The following is a 21,346-nucleotide window of genomic DNA, read 5'->3' on the forward strand; positions in this document are numbered from 1 at the left end:
AAAGGTTGATCCTTGGCCTCGTCATGTTGAAAAAACCCCATAAAAATGGTCCAATTTTCAAACAGCCATAACTCCTACAATAGTGAATATATTTCAATGAAATTTTGAGGAGAAATAGAGTTTATGGGTACCTACAAAAAACTACTGAATAATTTTTCCGTAACGCGACAAACAAATTTATTAAAAATGAAAAACGAATTTTTAAGAAAAATCAACAGGAGGTAGGGTGTTGACGTTTTTCGCGGTAAAAAAAATTTCAAATCGTTCTAAAAAAATTATTTTCAGTTGCAAGAGTCGATTACAATCATTTTCGGCGAATACACATACCCTCGAAATCCTAACCATTTTCGAGAAAAAAATTCTTTACCGAAAATATAATTTCAGGCCAAAAATGCTTCCCGTAAATTTCATGCGAATCTTTAAAACGTCATAACTTCTGAACGGATTGGACGATTTTAATGTTTAAAAAAGCAAATTACCCGTATTTTGGTGGAGAATATGTAATAATTCTAAAAATATTCGAAAAGTTGTTCCTTGACCCCGTAAAGTGAGAAAAACCCAATAAAAATGGTCCAAGTTTCAAACGACCATAACTCCCTCAATAGTGAATATATTTCAATGAAATTTTGAGGAGAAATAGAGTTTATGGATACCTACAAAAAACTACTAAACAACTTTTCCATAACGCGTCAAACAAATTTATTAAAAATGAAAATCAAATTTTTAAGAAAAATCGACAGGGGGTAGCTGTTGAAATTTTTCGGTGAAAAATAAAATTTCAAATCGTTCTGAAAAAATTATTTTCGACTGCGAGAATCGATTACATTTGAAAATCCAGAAATACTGAAATCCTACGCATTTTCGAGAAAAAAATTCGTTACTGAAAATATAATTTCTGGCCAGAAATGTCACTCCAAAATTTGAAAACGTCATAACTTTTGAACGGATTGAACGATTTTAATATTTAAAAAAGCAATCAACGCGTATTTTAATGAAGAATATGTAGAAATTGGAAAAATATAAAAAAAGTTGATCCTTGACCCCGTAAACGGTGAAAACCCCCATAAAAATGGTCCAATTTTCAAACAGCCATAACTCCTATAATAGTGAATACATTTCAATGAAACTTTTTTCTGAAGTAGAGCCCATAGATACCTACAAAAAAGTATTAAACAACTTTTTCGTAGGACGTCAAGCGAAATTATTAAAAATCAAAAACGAATTTTTAAGGAAAATCGACAGGGGGTAGGTGCCTAAATTTTTCTGCGAAATTGAAAAGTTTCAAATCATTCTGAAAAAATTATTTTCGATTGCAGGGGTCAATTGTAATCGTTTTCGGTGAATAGACATAACAACGAAATCCTAATCATTTTCGAGAAAAAAAATTCCTTACTGAAAATATCATTTCAGGCCAGAAATGTCACTCTAAAATTTGAAAACGTCATAACTTTTGAACGGATTGAACGATTCTAATATTTAAAAAAGCAATCAACGCGTATTTTAATGAAGAATATGTAGAAATTGGAAAAATATAAAAAAAGTTGATCCTTGACCCCGTGAACGGTGAAAACCCCCATAAAAATGGTTCAATTTTCAAACAGCCATAACTCCTATAATAGTGAATATATTTCAATGAAACTTTTTTCTGAAGTAGAGCTCATAGATACCTACAAAAAAGTGTTAAACAACATTTCTGTAGGACGTCATGCGAAATTATTAAAAATCAAAAACGAATATTTAAGGAAAATCGACGGGGGGTAGGTGCCTAAATTTTTCTGCGAAATTGAAAAGTTTCAAATCGTTCTGAAAAAATTATTTTCGGTTGCGGGGGTCAATTATAATCGTTTTCGGTGAATAGACATAACCACGAAATCCTAATCATTTTCGAGAAAAAAAATTCCTTACTGAAAATATAATTTCAGGCCTGAAATGTCACTCTAAAATTTGAAAACGTCATAACTTTTGAACGGATTGAACGATTCTAATATTTAAAAAAGCAATCAACGCGTATTTTAATGAAGAATATGTAGAAATTGGAAAAATATAAAAAAAGTTGATCCTTGACCCCGTAAACGGTGAAAACCCCCATAAAAATGGTCCAATTTTCAAACAGCTTTAACTCCTATAATAGTGAATATATTTCAATGAAACTTTTTTCTGAAGTAGAGCTCATGGGTACCTACAAAAAAGTATTAAACAACTTTTCCGTAGGACGTCAAGCGTAATTATTAAAAATCAAAAACGAATTTTTAAGGAAAATCGACAGGGGGTAGGTGCTTAAATTTTTCTGCGAAATTGAAAAGTTTGAAATCGTTGTGAAAAAATTATTTTCGGTTGCGGGGGTCAATTATAATCATTTTCGATGAATAGACATACTCCCGAAATCTTTCCCACTTTCGAGAAAAAAATTCAGTATTGGCGAAACTTTAAACGTTAATAACTTCTTAATGAAGCCTCCATGAACAAATTGGTATTCTTGATTTTCGTGTTATTTTGGCCTCTAGAATCTCCCATTAAAATTTTTCCCCTGAGTGGCCGAACACTCTGTATAATATTGAAATACACAAAATTCTAAGAGGCAAACATACTATGTGATATATCAATGGATTCAGAAAAGAAATTGTGTTCTTTTTTGTTATTATGTAAATGATGATTTCTCTTAAAATAATGTTATAAACAAATTACTTTTTACAAAATTGGTGACCGGCATTTATATGTGCATAAAAAACCATGAAACTTTTCCTTAAGAAGTTTTCTTCCATCTATGATAGTTTTTGAGGTAGCCTATTGTAGCTGAAACTTTAGGGGGTCGTTTCACCCCCTAAATATGAAAACGGGCCGATATAAAAAGATACAAAATTCAAAACAATCGGAGACGGACACGTGAAAAACCTTCCTCGTGAGAGACGTACTTTGCATCGAACGGATTTTCAATTTCGCGATCGAGAGGGATCACGATCGCCTTGTAGAAAAAAAAATGGCACACGAACGAGATCGACTTTTTGTCCGGTTTCTGATCGCTTATCAGGCGAATCGGTGTACACGGGGCGCCGTCGGAGCCGACGAACTCCAAGGGGAAAGCACGTGTCTCGTAAATGGCCGATCTACACGACACGTCGCGCGTGCCATTGGCAGTGAAAAACATTTATGGAAACGTGCTTCACCTTTTACGAGTGAAGCCACCGATTACTTAATCCCTTCGGGGAGCTGGGGAAAGAACGACGGACTGCACGGCCTGGGTCATTGCCGGCGTTCGCTCCGCTTTGGGAAACGGGAATCGATGATTTAAGCCGATTCTAACCGAACCGATCGCTCGCGATTCTCGATTAATCTTTACCGTCGAGCAAATACGCGATAATGCGGATGCTCCGACGATGGCAATGGGGATTTCAGACCGGGCCTCGGACACGGAAAACTGAACCTCGAAAATTTGACCTCCAAGTCGGTAATTGGAAATACACTGGTCCCTCGCTAATTACTTTTCTGATGTCTTATTGCACTTTGCTCGTTAAACGAGCTATTCATGTAAATATGAATCGTAAACCTGTGACAAAACTATGTATAATAACAAAAATATGTTATTTAAAAGATTTCATTTATTTACGCTGTAAACTTAAGTTAATTTAGTATTGAACCAATAGAAATATTAATGATCAAGCAGTTCACAGAATCTAGTCTGCTCTAACATCAATGATAGTTACGTTTTTACTTCATTTTAATTTAGATTTATCATCGTTATGTTTGAACAGAACCAACATTTTATGTGAAACAATGCTTCTTAAGAGTGAAAACTGTTAAGAATAACTGAAAATCGATAAGGTAATACGCGATCTACGTTAATATGTACGAAATAAACAGACACGGGACATCTATTGTCTTGAGACTAATGTATCTACCATGTATGTATGTATGTATATAAATATGCATGTACGTATGTATGTATGTATACATATAAATGTGGACCGCGTTATGAAGAATGTTGTAGAAGAAAAGTATAAGCCGTTGTCGAGGTGATAAAGTAATTTGTAATACATAATCTGCTAGTCGTCTAAAATAAAAAATCTAATGTGAAATTAACAAAAACGATTCAAATGAATATGTCTCATGGAGAAGTTGCTCGAATATTTGCAACAGCGAGAAAAGTATAGCTGATTTGAATTTTGAGGCCCCATTTTCGATCGGAATTTTGATATAGTTTGCTGAAAAATTGTAATGGGACATTCTAGAGGGAAAAATAAGACGAAAATCAAGAATATCAATTTCTTCACTGAGGCTTCGTTAAAATGTTATTAAAAAATTAAATTAAAAAATTTCAAATCATTCTAAAAAAATTAGATTTGGTTGCGGAGATTAATTACAATCATTTTTGGCGAATGCACATATCCCCGAAATCCTATCCACTTTCGAGAAAAAAATTCGAGTAAGTACTGATACTTTTAGACGAAATTAAAAAATTTCAAACCATATTAAAAAAATTACATTTAGTTACAGGGATCAAATACAATCACTTTTGGTCATTATACATACCCCCGAAATCATACGCATTTTCGCGAGAAAAATTGTTTACCGAATATCTAATGTGAGGCCAGAAATGCTTCCCTGAAATTTCAATCATATCTTTAAAACGTCATAACTTCTGAACGGATTGGACGATTCTAATGTTTAAAAAAGTAAACTACGCGTATTTTAGTGTAAAATATGCAGAAATTCCAAAAATATTCGAAAAGTTGTTCCTTGACCCCGCAAACTGAGAAAAACCCCATAATAATGGACCAATTTTCAAACAGCCACAACTCCTACAACAGTGAATATATTTCAGTGAAACTTTTTTCTGAAGTAGAATTCGTGGATACCTACAAAAAAGTACTAAACAACTTTTCCATACAGCGCTAACCAAATTTATTAAAAATCAAAAACGAATTCTTAAGAAAAATCGACAGGGGGTAGGTGCTTAAATTTTTCGACGAAAAAAAAATTCTTGAAATCGTTCTAAAAAAATTATTTTCGGTTGCAGATGTCGATTACAATCATTTTTGGTCATTACACATACCCTCGAAATCCTATGCATTTTCAAGAAAAAAATTTCTTACCGAAAATCTAATCTGAAGCCTGAAATGGTTCTCCGAAATTTCATGTGAATCTTTAAAATGTCATAACTCCTGAACGGATTGGACGATTTTAATGTTTCGAAAAGCAAACAACGCGTATTTCGACGAAGAATATGTAGAAATTGCAAGACTATTCGAAAAGTTGTTTCATAACCCCGTAAAATGAGAAAACACCCATGAAAATCGTCCAATTTACAAACGACCATAACTCCTACAATATTGACTGGATTTGATTGAAATTTTTTTCTGAAGTAGAGCTCATGGATACCTACAAAAAAGTATTAGACAAAGTTTCCGTACAGCGTCAAACAAATTTATTGACAATGAAAAACGAGTTTTTAAGAAAAATCGACAAGGGGTAAATTGCCTTTTTTTCGGTGAAAAAAAAAATTTCGTATCGTTTTAAAAAAATTATTTCTAGGTTCTAGAGTCGAATACAATCATTTTTTGTGAATACACATACCCTCGAAATCCTGCGCACTTTCGAGAAAAAAATTCCTTATCGAAAATCTTATCTGAAGCCTGAAATGGTTCTCCGAAATTTCATGTGAATCTTTAAAGTGTCATAACTCCTGAACGGATTGGACGATTTCAATGTTTCGGAGAGCAAACAACGCGTATTTCGACGAAGAATATGTAGAAATTGCAAGACTATTCGAAAAGTTGTTTCTTAACCCCGTAAAATGAGAAAAACCCTATGAAAATGGTCCAATTTTCAAACGACCATAACTCCGACAATATTGACTGGATTTGATTGAAATTTTTTTCTGAAGTAGAGCTCGTGGATACCTACAAAAAAGTATTAGACAAAATTTCCGTACAGCGTGAAACAAATTTATTGAAAATGAAAAACGAGTTTTTAAGAAAAATCGATAGGGGGTAGATGCCTAAATTTTTCGGTGAAAAAAAAAATTTCGTATCGTTTTAAAAAAATTATTTCTAGGTTCTAGAGTCGAATACAACCATTTTTTGTGAATACACATACCCCCGAAATCCTACGCACTTTCGAGAAAAAAATTCCTTATCGAAAATCTCATCTGAAGCCTGAAATGGTTCTCCGAAATTTCATGTGAATCTTTAAAATGTCATAACTCCTGAACGGATTGGACGATTTCAATGTTTCGAAGAGCAAACAACGCGAATTTCGACGAAGAATATGTAGAAATTGCAAGACTATTCGAAAAGTTGTTTCTTAACCCCGTAAAATGAGAAAAACCCTATGAAAATGGTCCAATTTTCAAACGACCATAACTCCTACAATATTGACTGGATTTGATTGAAATTTTTTTCTGAAGTAGAGCTCGTAGATACCTACAAAAAAGTATTAGACAAAATTTCCGTACAGCGTCAAACAAATTTATTGAAAATGAAAAACGTGTTTTTAAGAAAAATCGACAAAGTGGCTAAAATCGGTGAAAAAAAAAATTTCGTATCGTTTTAAAAAAATTATTTCTAGGTTCTGGCGTCGAATCCAACCATTTTTTGCGAATACACATACCCCCGAAATTCTACTCACTTTCGGGGAAAAAATTCAAGAACGTGGACAAATTTTTCGGCGAAAAAGAAAATTTTCAAATCGTTTTGAAAAAATTAGTTTCGGTTGCGGGGGTTAATTACAATCATTTTCGGTGAATAGACATACCCCCGAAATCCTGCGCATTTTCGAGAAAAAAATTCATTACTGGCGTAACTTTAAACGTTAATAACTTCTTAACGAAGCCTCCATTAACAAATTGGTATTCTTGATTTTCGTCTTATTTTTCCACTAGAATCTTTCATAAAAATTTTTCCCAGAGGTGACCAAATCCCCTGTATATTTCTTAAACTTTCTGTCGAACGAAACGTCAAAAGCTAACTAAATAATTACGTTCGTAATGGGAATTCTCCTGAAGAGTCATACAAGCAAGGTTTACTCAACATTAATTAAGATTCGAATATACGCCACATTTCGACCAATTGCCCATAGTCCTCTTTAGGAATAAAGATAATATGTACATTATAAATAGAAATCCATACACTTTATGCCAGCAAGGAAACGACAAACTCGTCGTACGAGGAAGATTCCCCTAAATTTAATTAAGATTAAAATATATTCCACGTTTCGACCACTCACACGCAGTTTTTTTTAATTAATTACATAAACTTATAACGTGGGGAATTACAAAACTGATTCAGAAATTATGAGTAATAATAACATCTATGTAATAAATATAAATGCATACAAATTACAAAATGACGAAATAAAAGATTGACTAAAAAATTAAATGTAATAATACTTAAAATAAATAACTATAAAAACACAAGTTTCAAACTTGTATAAGTTTTCAGAAATCGGTACTGTATAAAAACCAATTCCATATTGTAATCTTTGTAAAGTAAATTAATTTTCGTTAAATTATGTTGGATAATTAAGGCAAAGAATCTCGCTAATTTTGATATTTTTGAAATATCTTGTCAACATTTTGAATTATTTTTTCCTATATATATAACCGACATTCGGTTTTAGTTTCTGAGATATTTGTAAAACTGTATTCGATACTATATATATACAAATAATGTTCCGTTTGAATCAGTCGAGTCAAATATCTTGGAAACTATTCAGAACGCTAAAAAATATTTCAGGCAAAAGTTAAATGAAAATCGCTGCTTTAATCGACGGCCATTATTTAAAATTTGACTCAAAAAGTTTCATTGTAAGTTAATATTGAGAAGCAGGAAAGGCGCTCGAGTACTCATTTTTGGGAATCGACAGTAAAGGGCGAAGAATTCCGACACGGAAGAGGGAAAAACGAAGGACAAAGACGAGAGAAGCGGCCCGGTAACAGGTGAAAACTAAAAAAAACGCGACGGCGACACGACGGAATGATAAATTCGCGTTCACACGTGTTTTTTGCCCGGCCTCAACCAGTCTCCCCACCTGATTCGATCCTAATCGACGATCTTACGTCACGGATGCAAAGTCACAACCGGTTTCAGACAGCGAACGGGCCTTACGAACTGTTTACACGTAGCGTGCGTCAGCTCCGGGCCCAGTCCCTCCCTCCTTGTCCCTCTCGAGGGGTTCTGGACAGCCAAAGGTCTCTCCAGTGTTGTGTTATCTAATAGTAAGCTCCGCGCCCGCAAGGTGAAATCACCTTGTAGATCTCCAGTCCTTTGGGACTCTATAAAAACGAACGAGTAAACAGTTCGCGATTTTTGGGCCCCATTGAAACGTGCAACGCAGATTTCGTGAACCAGAATTCACCGACGCCAATTCGGGACTCGTATTCTGTCTATAGAGAGCAATACACCAATAAGTCTCACAAGTAACATTATTTATAGCGAAACACAAAATAATTGTTCACCTATTTAACCTTCAGGCATTCGAATACTTTTGTAATCCTGTTTCGATACATCTGAATGTTTTATAATTGTTAGAAAAGTTATCGTATTCGCGTCAATTCGCATTTTAATCTTCCTAGAGATTTCATCTGTTGAGTTAATAATCTTGCTTTTTAAAATTAATTATTGTGGTAGTGTGGTCCGAGATTTTAACCACGTGTCCTGGCACTGAACGACTGACGATAATAATAGAAATGGCCTAATTCACAAACTTTGCGTTTTCCTTTTACTTCTTATTCGTAAATTTCTGAAGACTCAATCTAGTGTGTCAATTGAGCTACAACGCGCTATAATAAAAATACAGGATTCCATTTAGAGGAATCAATGGTTTAAAAAAATAGCTTTGAAAGAGTTTCTTTTTATCATTGTATACACCTCTTCAAACAGTAAATATTTGTTTTCAGAACCGTTTTTGATACAATGATATGGACATATAAAGTTTGTGATACTTTTTGAAATATCTGAGATGAAATTTAATGAAAAAAAATTTGATGAGAAAGGTTTATTTTTCAGTTTTTCGTATGATGTAAATGAGTTAATACTTAAATGGCCACACGTTTCAATCTAGTGGAAACTCCGTAATTGTCTTCCAACCCGGTATTTTTAAACTGAACATTTTAAAAAATATTTAAATATTAACTTTACATAGTTTTATCTGCAGATTATAGCTCGTAGATATTATCGTAAATATCGAAACCAGTGTCTTATATAGGGTGTTCTATTAATGGGGGATTCTAGAGGCCAAAATAAGACGAAAATCAAGTATACCAATTTTTTGATGGAGGCTTCGTTAAAAAGTTATTAACGTTTAAAGTTTCGCCAGTACTGAATTTTTTTCTCGAAAGTGGGTACGATTTCGGGGGTATGTCTATTCACCAAAAATGATTGTAATTGACCCCTGCAACTGAAAATAATTTTTTTAAAACGATTTGAAATTTTTTAATTTCGTCGAAAAATTTCACACCTTCTCGAATTTTTTTCTAGAAAATGGGTAGGATTTCGGGAGTATGTGTATTCATAAAAAATGATTGTAATTGACCCCCGCAATCGAAAATAATTTTTCTAGAACGATTTGAAAAAATTGTTTTTCGCCGAAAAACTTACCCCCTGCCGATTTTTCTTAAGAATTCGTTTTTGATTTTTAATAAATTTGGTTGGCGCTGCATGGAAAAGTTGTTTAGTACTTTTGTGTAGGTATCCATGAACTCTATTTCAATAAAAAATTTCACTGAAATATATTCACTGTTGTAGGAGTTATGGCTGTTTGAAAATTGGGCAATTATTATGGGGTTTTTCTTAGTTTGCGGGGTCAAGGAATAACTTTTTGAATATTTTTGGAATTTCTACATATTTTACAGTAAAATACGCGTTGATTGCTTTTTTGAACATTAAAATCGTCTAATCCGTTCAGAAGTTATGATGTTTTAAACATATGCCTGAAATTTTAGGGCAACATTTCTGGCCACACATTATATTTTTAGTAATGAATTTTTTTCTCGAAACTGCGTAGGATTTCGGGGGTATGTGTATTCGCCGAAAATGATTGTAATCGACCCTTGCAACTGAAAATAATTTTTTTAGAACGATTTGAAATTTTATTTTTCGCCGAAAAATTTCAGCACCTACCCCCTGTTGATTTTTCTTAAAAATTTGATTTTCATTTTTAATAAATTTGTTTGACGCGTTACGGAAAAATAGTTTAATACTTTTTTGTAGGTACCCATAAACTCTATTTCTTTCCAAAATTTCATTGAAATATATTCACTATTGTAGGAGTTATGGTCGTTTTAAACTTGGACCATTTTTATGGGGGTTTTCTCACTTTACGGGGTCAAGAAACAACTTTTCGAATATTTTTAGAATTTTTACATATTCTCCATCAAAATACGCGTAATTTGCTTTTTTAAACATTAAAATCGTCCAATCGGTTCAGAAGTTATGACGTTTTAAAGATTCGCATGAAATTTCAGGGAAGCATTTATGGCCTCACATTAGATATTCGGTAAACAATTTTTTTCGCGAAAATGCGTAGGATTTCGGGGATATATATAATGACCAAAAATGATTGTATTTAATTCCTGTGATTAAATATAATTTTTTTAATATGATTTGACATTTTCTTTTTCCGTTGAAAAATTTCACACATTCTCGAATTTTTTTCTAGACAATGGGTAAGATTTCGGAGTATGTGTATTGGTCAAAAATGATTGTGATTGAATCCCGCAACTGAAAATAATTTTTCCAGAAGGATTCAAAATTTTTGAATTTAATTGTGAATAACTTTTTAACGAAGCCTCCACCAACAAATTGGTATTCTTGATTTTTGTCTTATTTTGGAAGAGACTCTAGAATCCCTCATTAAAATTTTCCCAGGGGTGCCCGAACACCCTGTATATTTCTTCATCCTCGGAACCTTTCATTACAAACTATTTCCAAAATTATAAGAATTGGAGTTTCTGATTAATTTGTTTGAATTAAAGTCGATGAAGTATTAATTGTTTTTGAAGAAGCTTGAAACAACTCTTTAATTAACATTCTAGTCCAATTAAAATTATTAACGTTGGAATCCATACTAAATATAGAGACTGAACAAAGTTACATTCAATATAAAATGAAAACGCAATATCGGCACCCTCTTCCACGCCTCTTCCAACGAAACCGGTGGTAACAAAGTGGGGAGATTCCCTTGTAAGTAAACAACCCCTCCCCTCGTGAACGCAATGCATCGAACGAGCGTGGGAGGATCAGGGGGTCCTGTATTCCAAATCCCCGATACGATCGAATCGTTTAAAAATCTGGAAAATCACTAACGCGTCCCTTTCGGTTCGCTCCCTCGAGCAAAAATGAAATAAAATTCGCATCCCTTTCACTGAAATAAAAAAGAATTTCGTCCCACTGGCAGCGTCGTCCTCGTATTATTTCAGCATCCGCTCATAGGCGTGCTATCGTGTATCGAGCGACAATATTCGAGGTTTATTCAATGGCCCGAAACATTTCGCGGAAAGGTCGAGAGTACCTGACGCATAATTACGAGGATCCTCTCTCTCTCTCGGCGCGTGAATTTTCGACAATTAAGCAAGGAGACGCGACGACTCACCCTTCTGCAGCTGGCCGTGGTCCGCGTTCATTTTCGCCTGCAACAGAAAGTGCTGCACTTCACTAAGTAGAATTAGCACCGGAGTCGGGAAAATTCCAGCCATTCGACTAAAATATGTGCAACCGGCTGACTCACCTCGTAACCTTGTTTCGCGCCTCGACCACCGCCCCAGTAGTCGCTCTCCTTGTCGTGGGGGTTGCATTGCTGGAACAGAAAGGACACACCGTTAGCGTCGATTAAACTGTTTCGTTCTGCCACCCCTCTTTCTTTCTTAACATTCCTCCATCTTTATTTCTAACAAATTAAATTCTATCATTCTCGGACACTATATTAAGTTTTCTACGTTGTTCTTCGCTTCATAATCTTTAACACGTTCCCTGCCGCGTGGGGCGTATGCGCCCCACGCTGAACTTTCCGTTCAAGCCATTCGGTATTATCACTGTAAAATGAAGAATTTTTTAAAAATTCATTATGCAGTCAATTATGGGCATCTTAATACTATTGTTGACGCCTTCATTTAATCGTGGGGCGTATACGCCCCACGCGGCGTGATGGGCAATTTTTTTTCACCATAACTTGTTTTTACTGCATTTCTTGTATTTCGATCAGTCATTTATTCGCGTGTCGTTGTAACAATACTTACTGCTTCACTGAAGCTGGGATTGTTATAGTTCAGTGTGTTAAACAAAGGAAATACGGTACGTACATATTATTTCAGTGTTATAAATTCGAATATTTTGCATTTAAAAATGTTTGCAATTTTTCCCGCCTTTTCTTTCTCAGTCTTTTTTCAAATTTTACAATAATTATTCCTTATAAGCAGATATGGCATCACGCAGCAACAGTTTTTCTAATGATGATTCTGACGTGCCACTCGCAGAAGTTCTAACAAAACGCCGTAGGATTACACGAGGAAACCTTTTTGAAGATTCTTCAGACAGTTCAGAGGAAATCATACCTTTTCATCGCCTTTCCACACGCGGCACTCGCATTTTATCCAGTAGTGAAGTCGAAGATACCGAACGTTCTCTAAACAATATAACTACTTCGCATATAGATTGGGCTGATCCCATCGGAAACCAACCGCGCCTTACGCCTTTCGTTGGTACACCGGGTTTCAAAATATTTAATCAAACTTATGAAAAACCGGAAGATATTTATTTTTTGTTTATGAATGATGAATTCTTCGATCTGGTCGTTATAGAAACGAATCGGTATGCGCAGCAATGTCTATCTAAACAAACATCATCTCGATTAGATGAATGGAAAGCAACAGACAAAAACGAGATAAAACGTTTTTTTGGACTTATTATGTGGATGGGAATTGTAAAGCTTCCAGAAATAAGTTTGTATTGGTCTAAAGATCCGGCATATTCGTTGACTCTTCCATCTTCGATAATGTCAAGAAATCGGTTTGAAATTTTGTTACGAATGTTGCATTTTAACGACAATGACAAGGAAAGTGTAAACGACCGCTTGTATAAAATTAAAACAGTCATAGATATGTTGAATGAAAATTTTGAAAAGTATTTTGACCCAGGCGAAATTGTTTGTGTAGACGAATCTCTGATTCCTTTTCGAGGTCGCATTGTCTTCAAACAATATATAAAACAAAAAAGACATAAGTACGGTATCAAAATATTCAAATTATGTTCAGCACCGGGATACACGCTCGCCTTCAAAATTTATTGTGGAAAAAAAACGGATATAGAGAAAACAACGCCTACCAATGTTGTTCTATCATTGTGCAAAAGTATATTGGGTAAAGGTCGTACAATATGTACCGATAATTGGTACACAAGTATCGAATTAGCCAAAAAGTTAGTTGCTCAAAAGACACATCTGGTTGGAACAATACGATCAAATCGCCGTGGAATTCCAAAAGACCTACTTTCAAAAAAATTACAGCGATATGAATATATCGCTAAGGAAAGCAATGATGGTTTGACAATACTGAAATGGAAGGACAAGCGTGATGTCCTTCTATTATCAACGAAACACTAACGAAACTGTGGCAATGCAGAAAAGGGGGAATATTGTTATAAAACCGAAGGTTATTGTGGATTATAATGAAGGGAAGTCTTATGTAAATATCTCCGATCAAATGGCTTCATATTGCAGTCCTCTACGAAAAACAGTAAAGTGGTATAAAAAAATTGTATTTGAACTTTGTCTGAACACAGCTGTAGTGAATTCATGGATTATATATAACAGTCTTACAAACCGAAAAATAACAAGCATCGAATTCCGAAAAAAATTAGCAATGAATCTGATGTCGTGTAACAATAATAATAATAACAATAATAATAACAATAATAATAATAATAATTCACGAATTGTACCAAGAAGGAATCGACACGAAATTAAAAAGAAGGAAGGCCACTTTAATTCGATAAGAAGGCGCTGCAAAATTTGTTACGAAAGAAATGTTAAAAATTTAGGTTCCCAATCGGCAAGAAACTGTACTGTAAAAGTTGCAACATTCTGCGATAGTTGTGTGGGTAAACCACACTTATGTTTGCCATGTTTTAACAAAGTTCATCGTAACATCCCTTTGTAATTGCATACAAACTTGAATTCAACTAAAATGTTATATTTTAAACTGATATAGGCATGATAAAAAAAATTATATATGAGAATGCAACTCGCTTGGCATAGTAATGTTCAGCCAGGTATTTGTTGAACTAATACCTAGAAAAATAAATTTATTGGTTTGTTGTGTTATGCATGTTAAACTATACAGCCTTTCCTTGATAATTATGATTTTTGCACTATTTTAATTATTGTAAGGCATACGCCAGAAACAAAATAATACACTTGTAAAGCCTGAACGGGAAGTCTTCAAAAAACGATCTGGCAGGGAACGTGTTAAACGAAGTCCTGAAATTTTGTGTACATTGGTGGTAAAAAAACAGAAATCCATTTTAATCTAAAATAGTAAAACACAATTATTCTACATTTTGTATAAGTACACTTTTCGGGGAGAAAGATTCTATGACGCTGGTTAAAAATATCACAAAACGATGAGTGTTTATTAAAAAAATGATTCGAGTTAATTATTGTTTATTTAAAAAAAGACTAGAGTACTCACACGCATGGGTACTAATTTGAGAAGTATTAAGAAAATGGAATATATGTTACGCCTAAAAATTGTCTCTGTTATGCTTCCCTGGTAAATAATGATAATTAAAATCAAAATTCTTAATGACCAGATTAAAACTATTGAAAACTGGCATCTGAAGAAATGGTAAAAATCAATAGTGACATTTTTCTGGAACTTTAGACTCTGCTTTAAAATTAATGGAATGAATAATCGTTGATGGTTTTTGTAGGAGACTCGTATTGTTAGAGATTGAGGATTTAGGTTTGTTTCGAAAATGTGCGCACAGAAGCTTGATAATTAGCGAGCGACCAAGCGGTTGTAGGTGAGAGCGGAGGGTTGGTAAGGTGGCGGAGCGTGATGTGTCCGGGCGAGGTAGTCGAAGTGGCGGGTGGTGGAGGTGGCAGAGAGGGTCGAGGATGGCGGAGGGGGTGACGAGGGGCGGGAAGCACTGTCTAGACACAACACAGACGAGGGTGGCGGGCCTAGGCTGTGACCTTGGGCATCACTCGGCTTTCTGCGAAGATAAACAATCCAACCCCTGAACGATGTTTCCCAACATAACTTGTTACGCGTGAATGCGTGTGCTAGAGGGTGATTCAGTCGCGTGGGCGTCATACCTGTCGACCAATGGATGCTGAGGACACTCAAGTTGGATGATATCGATAAAGTCTTCGATTCTATCACATAGAAGTACGCGCACGATGCGGTGGATTAACTGCTATTAAGCAGTTTAAATGCGATAAATAATTTAGGAAAGAATGTTAAAACTAAGTAAACGGTAAAAAATAATTTATACAGGGTGTTTGGCCACGACTGGGAACAATTTTAATGGGGGATTCTAGAGGCCAAAATATGATGAAAATCAAGAATACCAATTTGTTGATGGAGGCATCGTTAAAAAGTTATTAACAATTACATTCAAACATTTCAAATTGCTCTGGAAAAATTATTTTCGGTTGCGGGGGTCAATTACAATAGTTTTTGGTGACTACACATACTTCCGAATTCCTATCCACTTTCGAGAAAAAAAATCGAGTAGGAACTGAAAGTTTTGGATGAAAAAAAAGACTTTCGAATCGTCTTGGAAAAATTATTTTTAGTTGCAGCAGTCAATTGCAAGCATTTTTAGTCAACAGACATACCCCCGAAATCCTACTCAGTTTCGAGAAAAAAATTCCTTACGGAAAATCTAATTAGGTGCCTAAATTTTTCGACGAAAAAAAATTTCAAATCGTTGTGGAAAAATTATTTTCAGTTTCGGGGGTCAATTACAAGCATTTTTAGTGAATAGACATATATTCGAAATCCTACTCAGTTTCGAGAAAAAAAATCGGGTAGGTACTGAAATTTTTCGGAGAAAAAAAAATTCTTCAAATCGTTCTAAAAAAATTATTTTCGGTTGCGGTGGTCAATTATAATCATTTTTGGTCATTACACATAACCTCGAAATCCTACGCACTTTCGAGAAAAAAATTCCTTACTTAAAATCTAATCAGGTGCTCAAATTTTCCGACGAAAAAAAAAATTCAATCGTTTTGGAAAAATTATTTTCGGTTGCGGTGGTCAATTGCAATCATTTTTGGTTATTACGCATACCCTCGAAATCCTACGCACTTTCGAGAAAAAAATTCCTTACTGAAAATCTAATATGAGGCCAGAAATGCTTCCCTGAAATTTCATGCATATCTTTAAAACGTCATAACTTCTGAACGGATTAAACGATTTTAATGTTTAAAAAAGCAAACTACGCGTATTTTAGTGTAAAATATGTAGAAATTCCAAAAATATTCGAAAAGTTATTCCTTGACCCCGCAAACTAAGAAAAACCCCATAGTAATTGTCCAATTTTCAAACAGCCATAACTCCTACAATTGTGAATATATTTCAATGAAACTTTTTTCTGAAGTAGAGTTCATGGATACCTACAAAAAAGTACTAAACAACTTTTCCATACAGCGCTAACCAAATTTATTAAAAATCGAAAACGAATTCTTAAGAAAAATCGACAGGGGGTAGGTGTCTAAATTTTTCGACGAAAAACAAAAATTTCAAATCGTTATGGAAAAAAATTATTCTCACTTGCAGGAGTTGATTACAATCACTTTTGGTCATTACACATACCCCCGAAATCCTACGCATTTTCGAGAAAAAAATTCCTTACTGAAAATCTAATTAGGTGCTCAAATTTTTCGACGAAAAAAAAAAATTTCAAATCGTTCTAGAAAAATTATTTTCGATTGCGGGTGTCAATTACAATCATTTTTTATGGATACACATACTCCCGAAATCCTACCCATTTTCTAGAAAAAAATTGGAAAATGTGTGAAATTTTTCCACGGGGAAAAGAAATTTCAAATCGTTTTGAAAAAATTATTTTCGTTTGCGGTGGTCAATTGCAATCATTTTTGGTCATTACACATACCCCCAAAATCTTGCGCATTTTCGAGAAAAAAATTCAGTAGGGCCAGAACTTTAAACGTTAATAACATTTTAACGAAGCCTCCATGAACAAATTGGTATTCTTGATTTTCGTCTTATTTTGGCCTCTAGAATCCCCCATTAAAATTTTTCACAGTAATCTGTATTTTTCATTCGACGTTTCAGCTATAATTGCTGGGACTCTGCATAGTTACAAAACTAATATTAAATAACTAGTATTGAAATGTAATATTATAAGTTTGAGTATAAATTAAGAAGAATATTAAATTGTAATTTTTAATATTAATATTTACTGTACCTGATACATAGGATTATAATGATAAAAAGCACCCTTAATGAATATCTACTGAACGTTTTAATCTTTGTTTTCAAATCTTCCATTGAAGAAGATCGGAGTAATTAAAGACTGCTTTTATTAATGAAACAAATTTTAAACTAGAAAGAAAAGTTTCAAATATAATATTTACTTATTATCGGGAATCAATCATAAGCCAAACGTTGATAAACGTAAAATTTCTAGAGTCAAAAACATTAATTATGGAGCATAAATTTGAAGTTATTTTTATCCACTACCATTGTAATTAATGGTAAGAGATAAATGTGAAAAAAAGGTACAATATAATGGTACAAATAAGTGCTTCAGATAATATTCTCTTTTCCAATAAATAGTAACATAATGTGTCGATAAACATGGAACCGAAGAACGCATTAAGACGGTGAGCCAGCCGACCAAAAATAATACAAATAAATAAAAACAATGAAATTTACTCTTTTTCTCACGAAACCTCCAAGACGTCGAGTTCGTGTTAAAAATAAAAGCCCTTAAATCACGACGTTGGACAGAAAATTCTCGCGAGGGAGTTCCCTAAATCTTTCAGATTTGTTCCCGATAAATCATTCGGCGCTTCACTAATTGCCGCCCGAAAAAAATTCTTTCCCTCAACTATATTCCCATAACATTAAGCGTGTCCACCCTCGACTCTGAAACGATCGAGGGTAGTTAAAACAGCGACTGAAATATGCGCAGAACCTGTATGGCATCAAGAATGGTTGGAACATTAAGGGATGACCTCGTTTCCCTTCTCATGACCTCTTAAACCACAGACGACCTACTACCACCCTCCGACGACCCTCCCTAACTCTAAGGACCTTGGGTGCGGTCACGTATCCTCCTCTAAGGAATCGAAATGCTAACCGTAAAGGGAGACTCGAGGGCGGTTTATTTTCGACGTATATCTCCGAAACGATTTTTCACGAATCAAACAAATAAATATGTGCCCACAAATATGAATCGTAAACCTGTGACAAAACTATGTATAATAACAAAAATATGTTATTTAAAAGATTTCATTTATTTACGCTGTAAACTTAAGTTAATTTAGTATTGAAACAATAGAAATATTAATGATCAAGTAGTACACAGAATCTAGTCTGCTCTAACATCAATGATAGTTACGTTTTTACTTCATTTTAATTTAGATTTATCATCGTTATGTTTGAACAGAACCAACATTTTATGTGAAACAATGCTTCTTAAGACTGGAAACTGTTAAGAATAACTGAAAATCGATAAGGTAATACGCGATCTACGTTAATATGTACGAAATAAACAGACACGGGACATCTATTGTCTTGAGACAAATGTATCTACCATGTATGTATGTATGTATATAAATATGCATGTACGTATGTATGTATGTATACATATAAATGTGACCGCGTTATGAAGAATGTTGTAGAAGAAAAGTATAAGCCGTTGTCGAGGTGATAAAGAAATTTGTAATACATAATCTGCTAGTCGTCTAAAATAAAAAATCTAATGTGAAATTAACAAAAACGATTCAAATGAATATGTCTCATGGAGAAGTTGCTCGAATATTTGCAACAGCGAGAAAAGTATAGCTGATTTGAATTTTGAGGCCCCATTTTCGATCGGAATTTTGATATTGTTTGCTGATAAATTGTAATGGGAGATTCTAGAGGGCAAAATAAGACGAAAATCAAGAATATCAATTTCTTCACTGAGGCTTCGTTAAAATGTTATTAAAAAATTAAATTAAAAAATTTCAAATCATTCTAAAAAAATTAGATTTGGTTGCGAAGATTAATTACAATCATTTTTGGTGAATAGACATACTCCCGAAATCCTATCCACTTTCGAGAAAAAAATTCGAGTAAGTACTGAAACTTTTAGACGAAATTAAAAAATTTCAAACCATATTAAAAAAATTACATTTAGTTACAGGGATCAAATACAATCACTTCTGGTCATTATACATACCCCCGAAATCCTACGCATTTTCGCGACAAAAATTGTTTACCGAATATCTAATGTAAGGCCAGAAATACTTCCCCGAAATTTCATTCATATCTTTAAAACGTTATAACTTTTGAACGGATTGGACGATTTTAATGTTTAAGAAAGCAAACTACGCGTATTTTAGTGTAAAATATGTAGAAATTCCAAAAATATTCGAAAAGTTGTTCCTTGACCCCGCAAACTGAGAAAACCCCCATAATAATGGCCCAATTTTCAAACAGCCATAACTCCTACAACAGTGTATATATTTCAGTGAAACTTTTTTCTGAAGTAGAGTTCATAGATACATACAAAAAAGTACTAAACAACTTTTCCATACAGCGCTAACCAAATTTATTAAAAATCAAAAACGAATTCTTAAGAAAAATCGACAAGGGGGTAGGTGCATAAATTTTTTGGCGAAAAAAAATTCTTCAAATCGTTTTAAAAAAATTATTTTTAGTTACAAAGGTCGTTTAGAATCATTTTTGGTCATTACACATACCCTCGTAATCCTAAGCACTTTCTAGAAAAAAATTCCTTACCGAGAATCTCATCTGAAGCCTGAAATGGTTCTCCGAAATTTCATGTGAATCTTTAAAATGTCATAACTCCTGAACGGATTGGACGATTTCAATGTTTCGAGGAGCAAACAACGCGTATTTCAACGAAGAATATGTAGAAATTGCAAGACTATTCGAAAAGTTGTTCCTTGACCCTGTAAAATGAGAAAAACCCCATGAAAATGGTCCAATTTTCAAACGACCATAACTCCTACAATAGTGAATGGATTTGATTGAAATTTTTTTCTGAAGTAGAGCTCATGGATACCTACAAAGAAGTATTAGACAAAATTTCCGTACAGCGTCAAACAAATTTATTGAAAATGAAAAACGAGTTTTTAAGAAAAATCGACAGGGGGTAGATGCCTAAATTTTTCGGTGAAAAAAAAAATTTCGTATCGTTTTAAAAAAATTATTTCTAGGTTCTGGAGTCGAATACAACCATTTGTTGTGAATACACATACCCCCGAAATTCTACTCACTTTCGGGGAAAAAATTCAGGAACGTGGACAAATTTTTCGGCGAAAAAGAAAATTTTCAAATCGTTTTGAAAAAATTAGTTTCGGTTGCGGGGGTTAATTGCAATCATTTTCGGTGAATAGACATACCCCCGAAATCCTGCGCATTTTCGAGAAAAAAATTCATCACTGGCGTAACTTTAAACGTTAATAACTTCTTAACGAAGCCTCCATTAACAAATTGGTATTCTTGATTTTCGTCTTATTTTTCCACTAGAATCTTCCATAAAAATTTTTCCCAGAGGTGACCAAATCCCCTGTATATTTCTTAAACTGTCTGTCAAACGAAACGTCAAAAGCTAACTAAATAATTACGTTCGTAATGGGAATTCTCCTGAAGAGTCATACAAGCAAGGTTTACTTAACATTAATTAAGATTCGAATATACACCACATTTCGACCAATTGCCCATAGTCCTCTTTAGGAATAAAGATAATATGTACATTATAAATAGAAATCCATACACTTTATGCCAGCAAGGAAACGACAAACTCGTCGTACGAGGAAGATAGTAAAGGGAGACTCGAGGGCGGTTTATTTTCGACGTATATCTCCGAAACGATTTTTCACGAATCAAACAAAAACTACCAATAACGTCACCATAATAGTCTGTATTAACATAGTTTAATTACATAAATGTTGTAACTTTCGATCGATAACAGACGAGAAAGATGATTACTTGAGATGTCAAAATATAAATTGAAAATCAGATTTGTAGAAAATAAGAAATAGATATAAAATTGTGATTTAAGAAAATCATTGTGGGAATACACAGTAAGAGTTAACAAAACTTACAAGAAATATTAAATTTTTACTAATTTTTCATGAAGAAAATAAT

The 21,346-nt window shown here is 33.9% G+C and overlaps 1 protein-coding gene across 1 annotated transcript in view; it reads right to left on the bottom strand.

Moving 5' to 3' along the window:
- The window catches only part of LOC143344911 (uncharacterized), a 571,467-nt gene that overhangs the window by 361,323 nt on the left and 188,798 nt on the right, over positions 1-21,346 (bottom strand). Inside the window, exons 3-4 of the mRNA XM_076771527.1 lie at positions 11,722-11,790; positions 11,587-11,638 (exon numbers count right to left, since the gene is read on the bottom strand). Of these exons, the coding sequence (XP_076627642.1) occupies positions 11,587-11,638; positions 11,722-11,790 (121 nt within the window). The remainder of the gene's footprint in view (positions 1-11,586; positions 11,639-11,721; positions 11,791-21,346) is intronic.

This window comes from Colletes latitarsis, chromosome 8, assembly GCF_051014445.1.
Source record: "Colletes latitarsis isolate SP2378_abdomen chromosome 8, iyColLati1, whole genome shotgun sequence".
Lineage (NCBI taxonomy): Eukaryota > Metazoa > Arthropoda > Insecta > Hymenoptera > Colletidae > Colletes > Colletes latitarsis.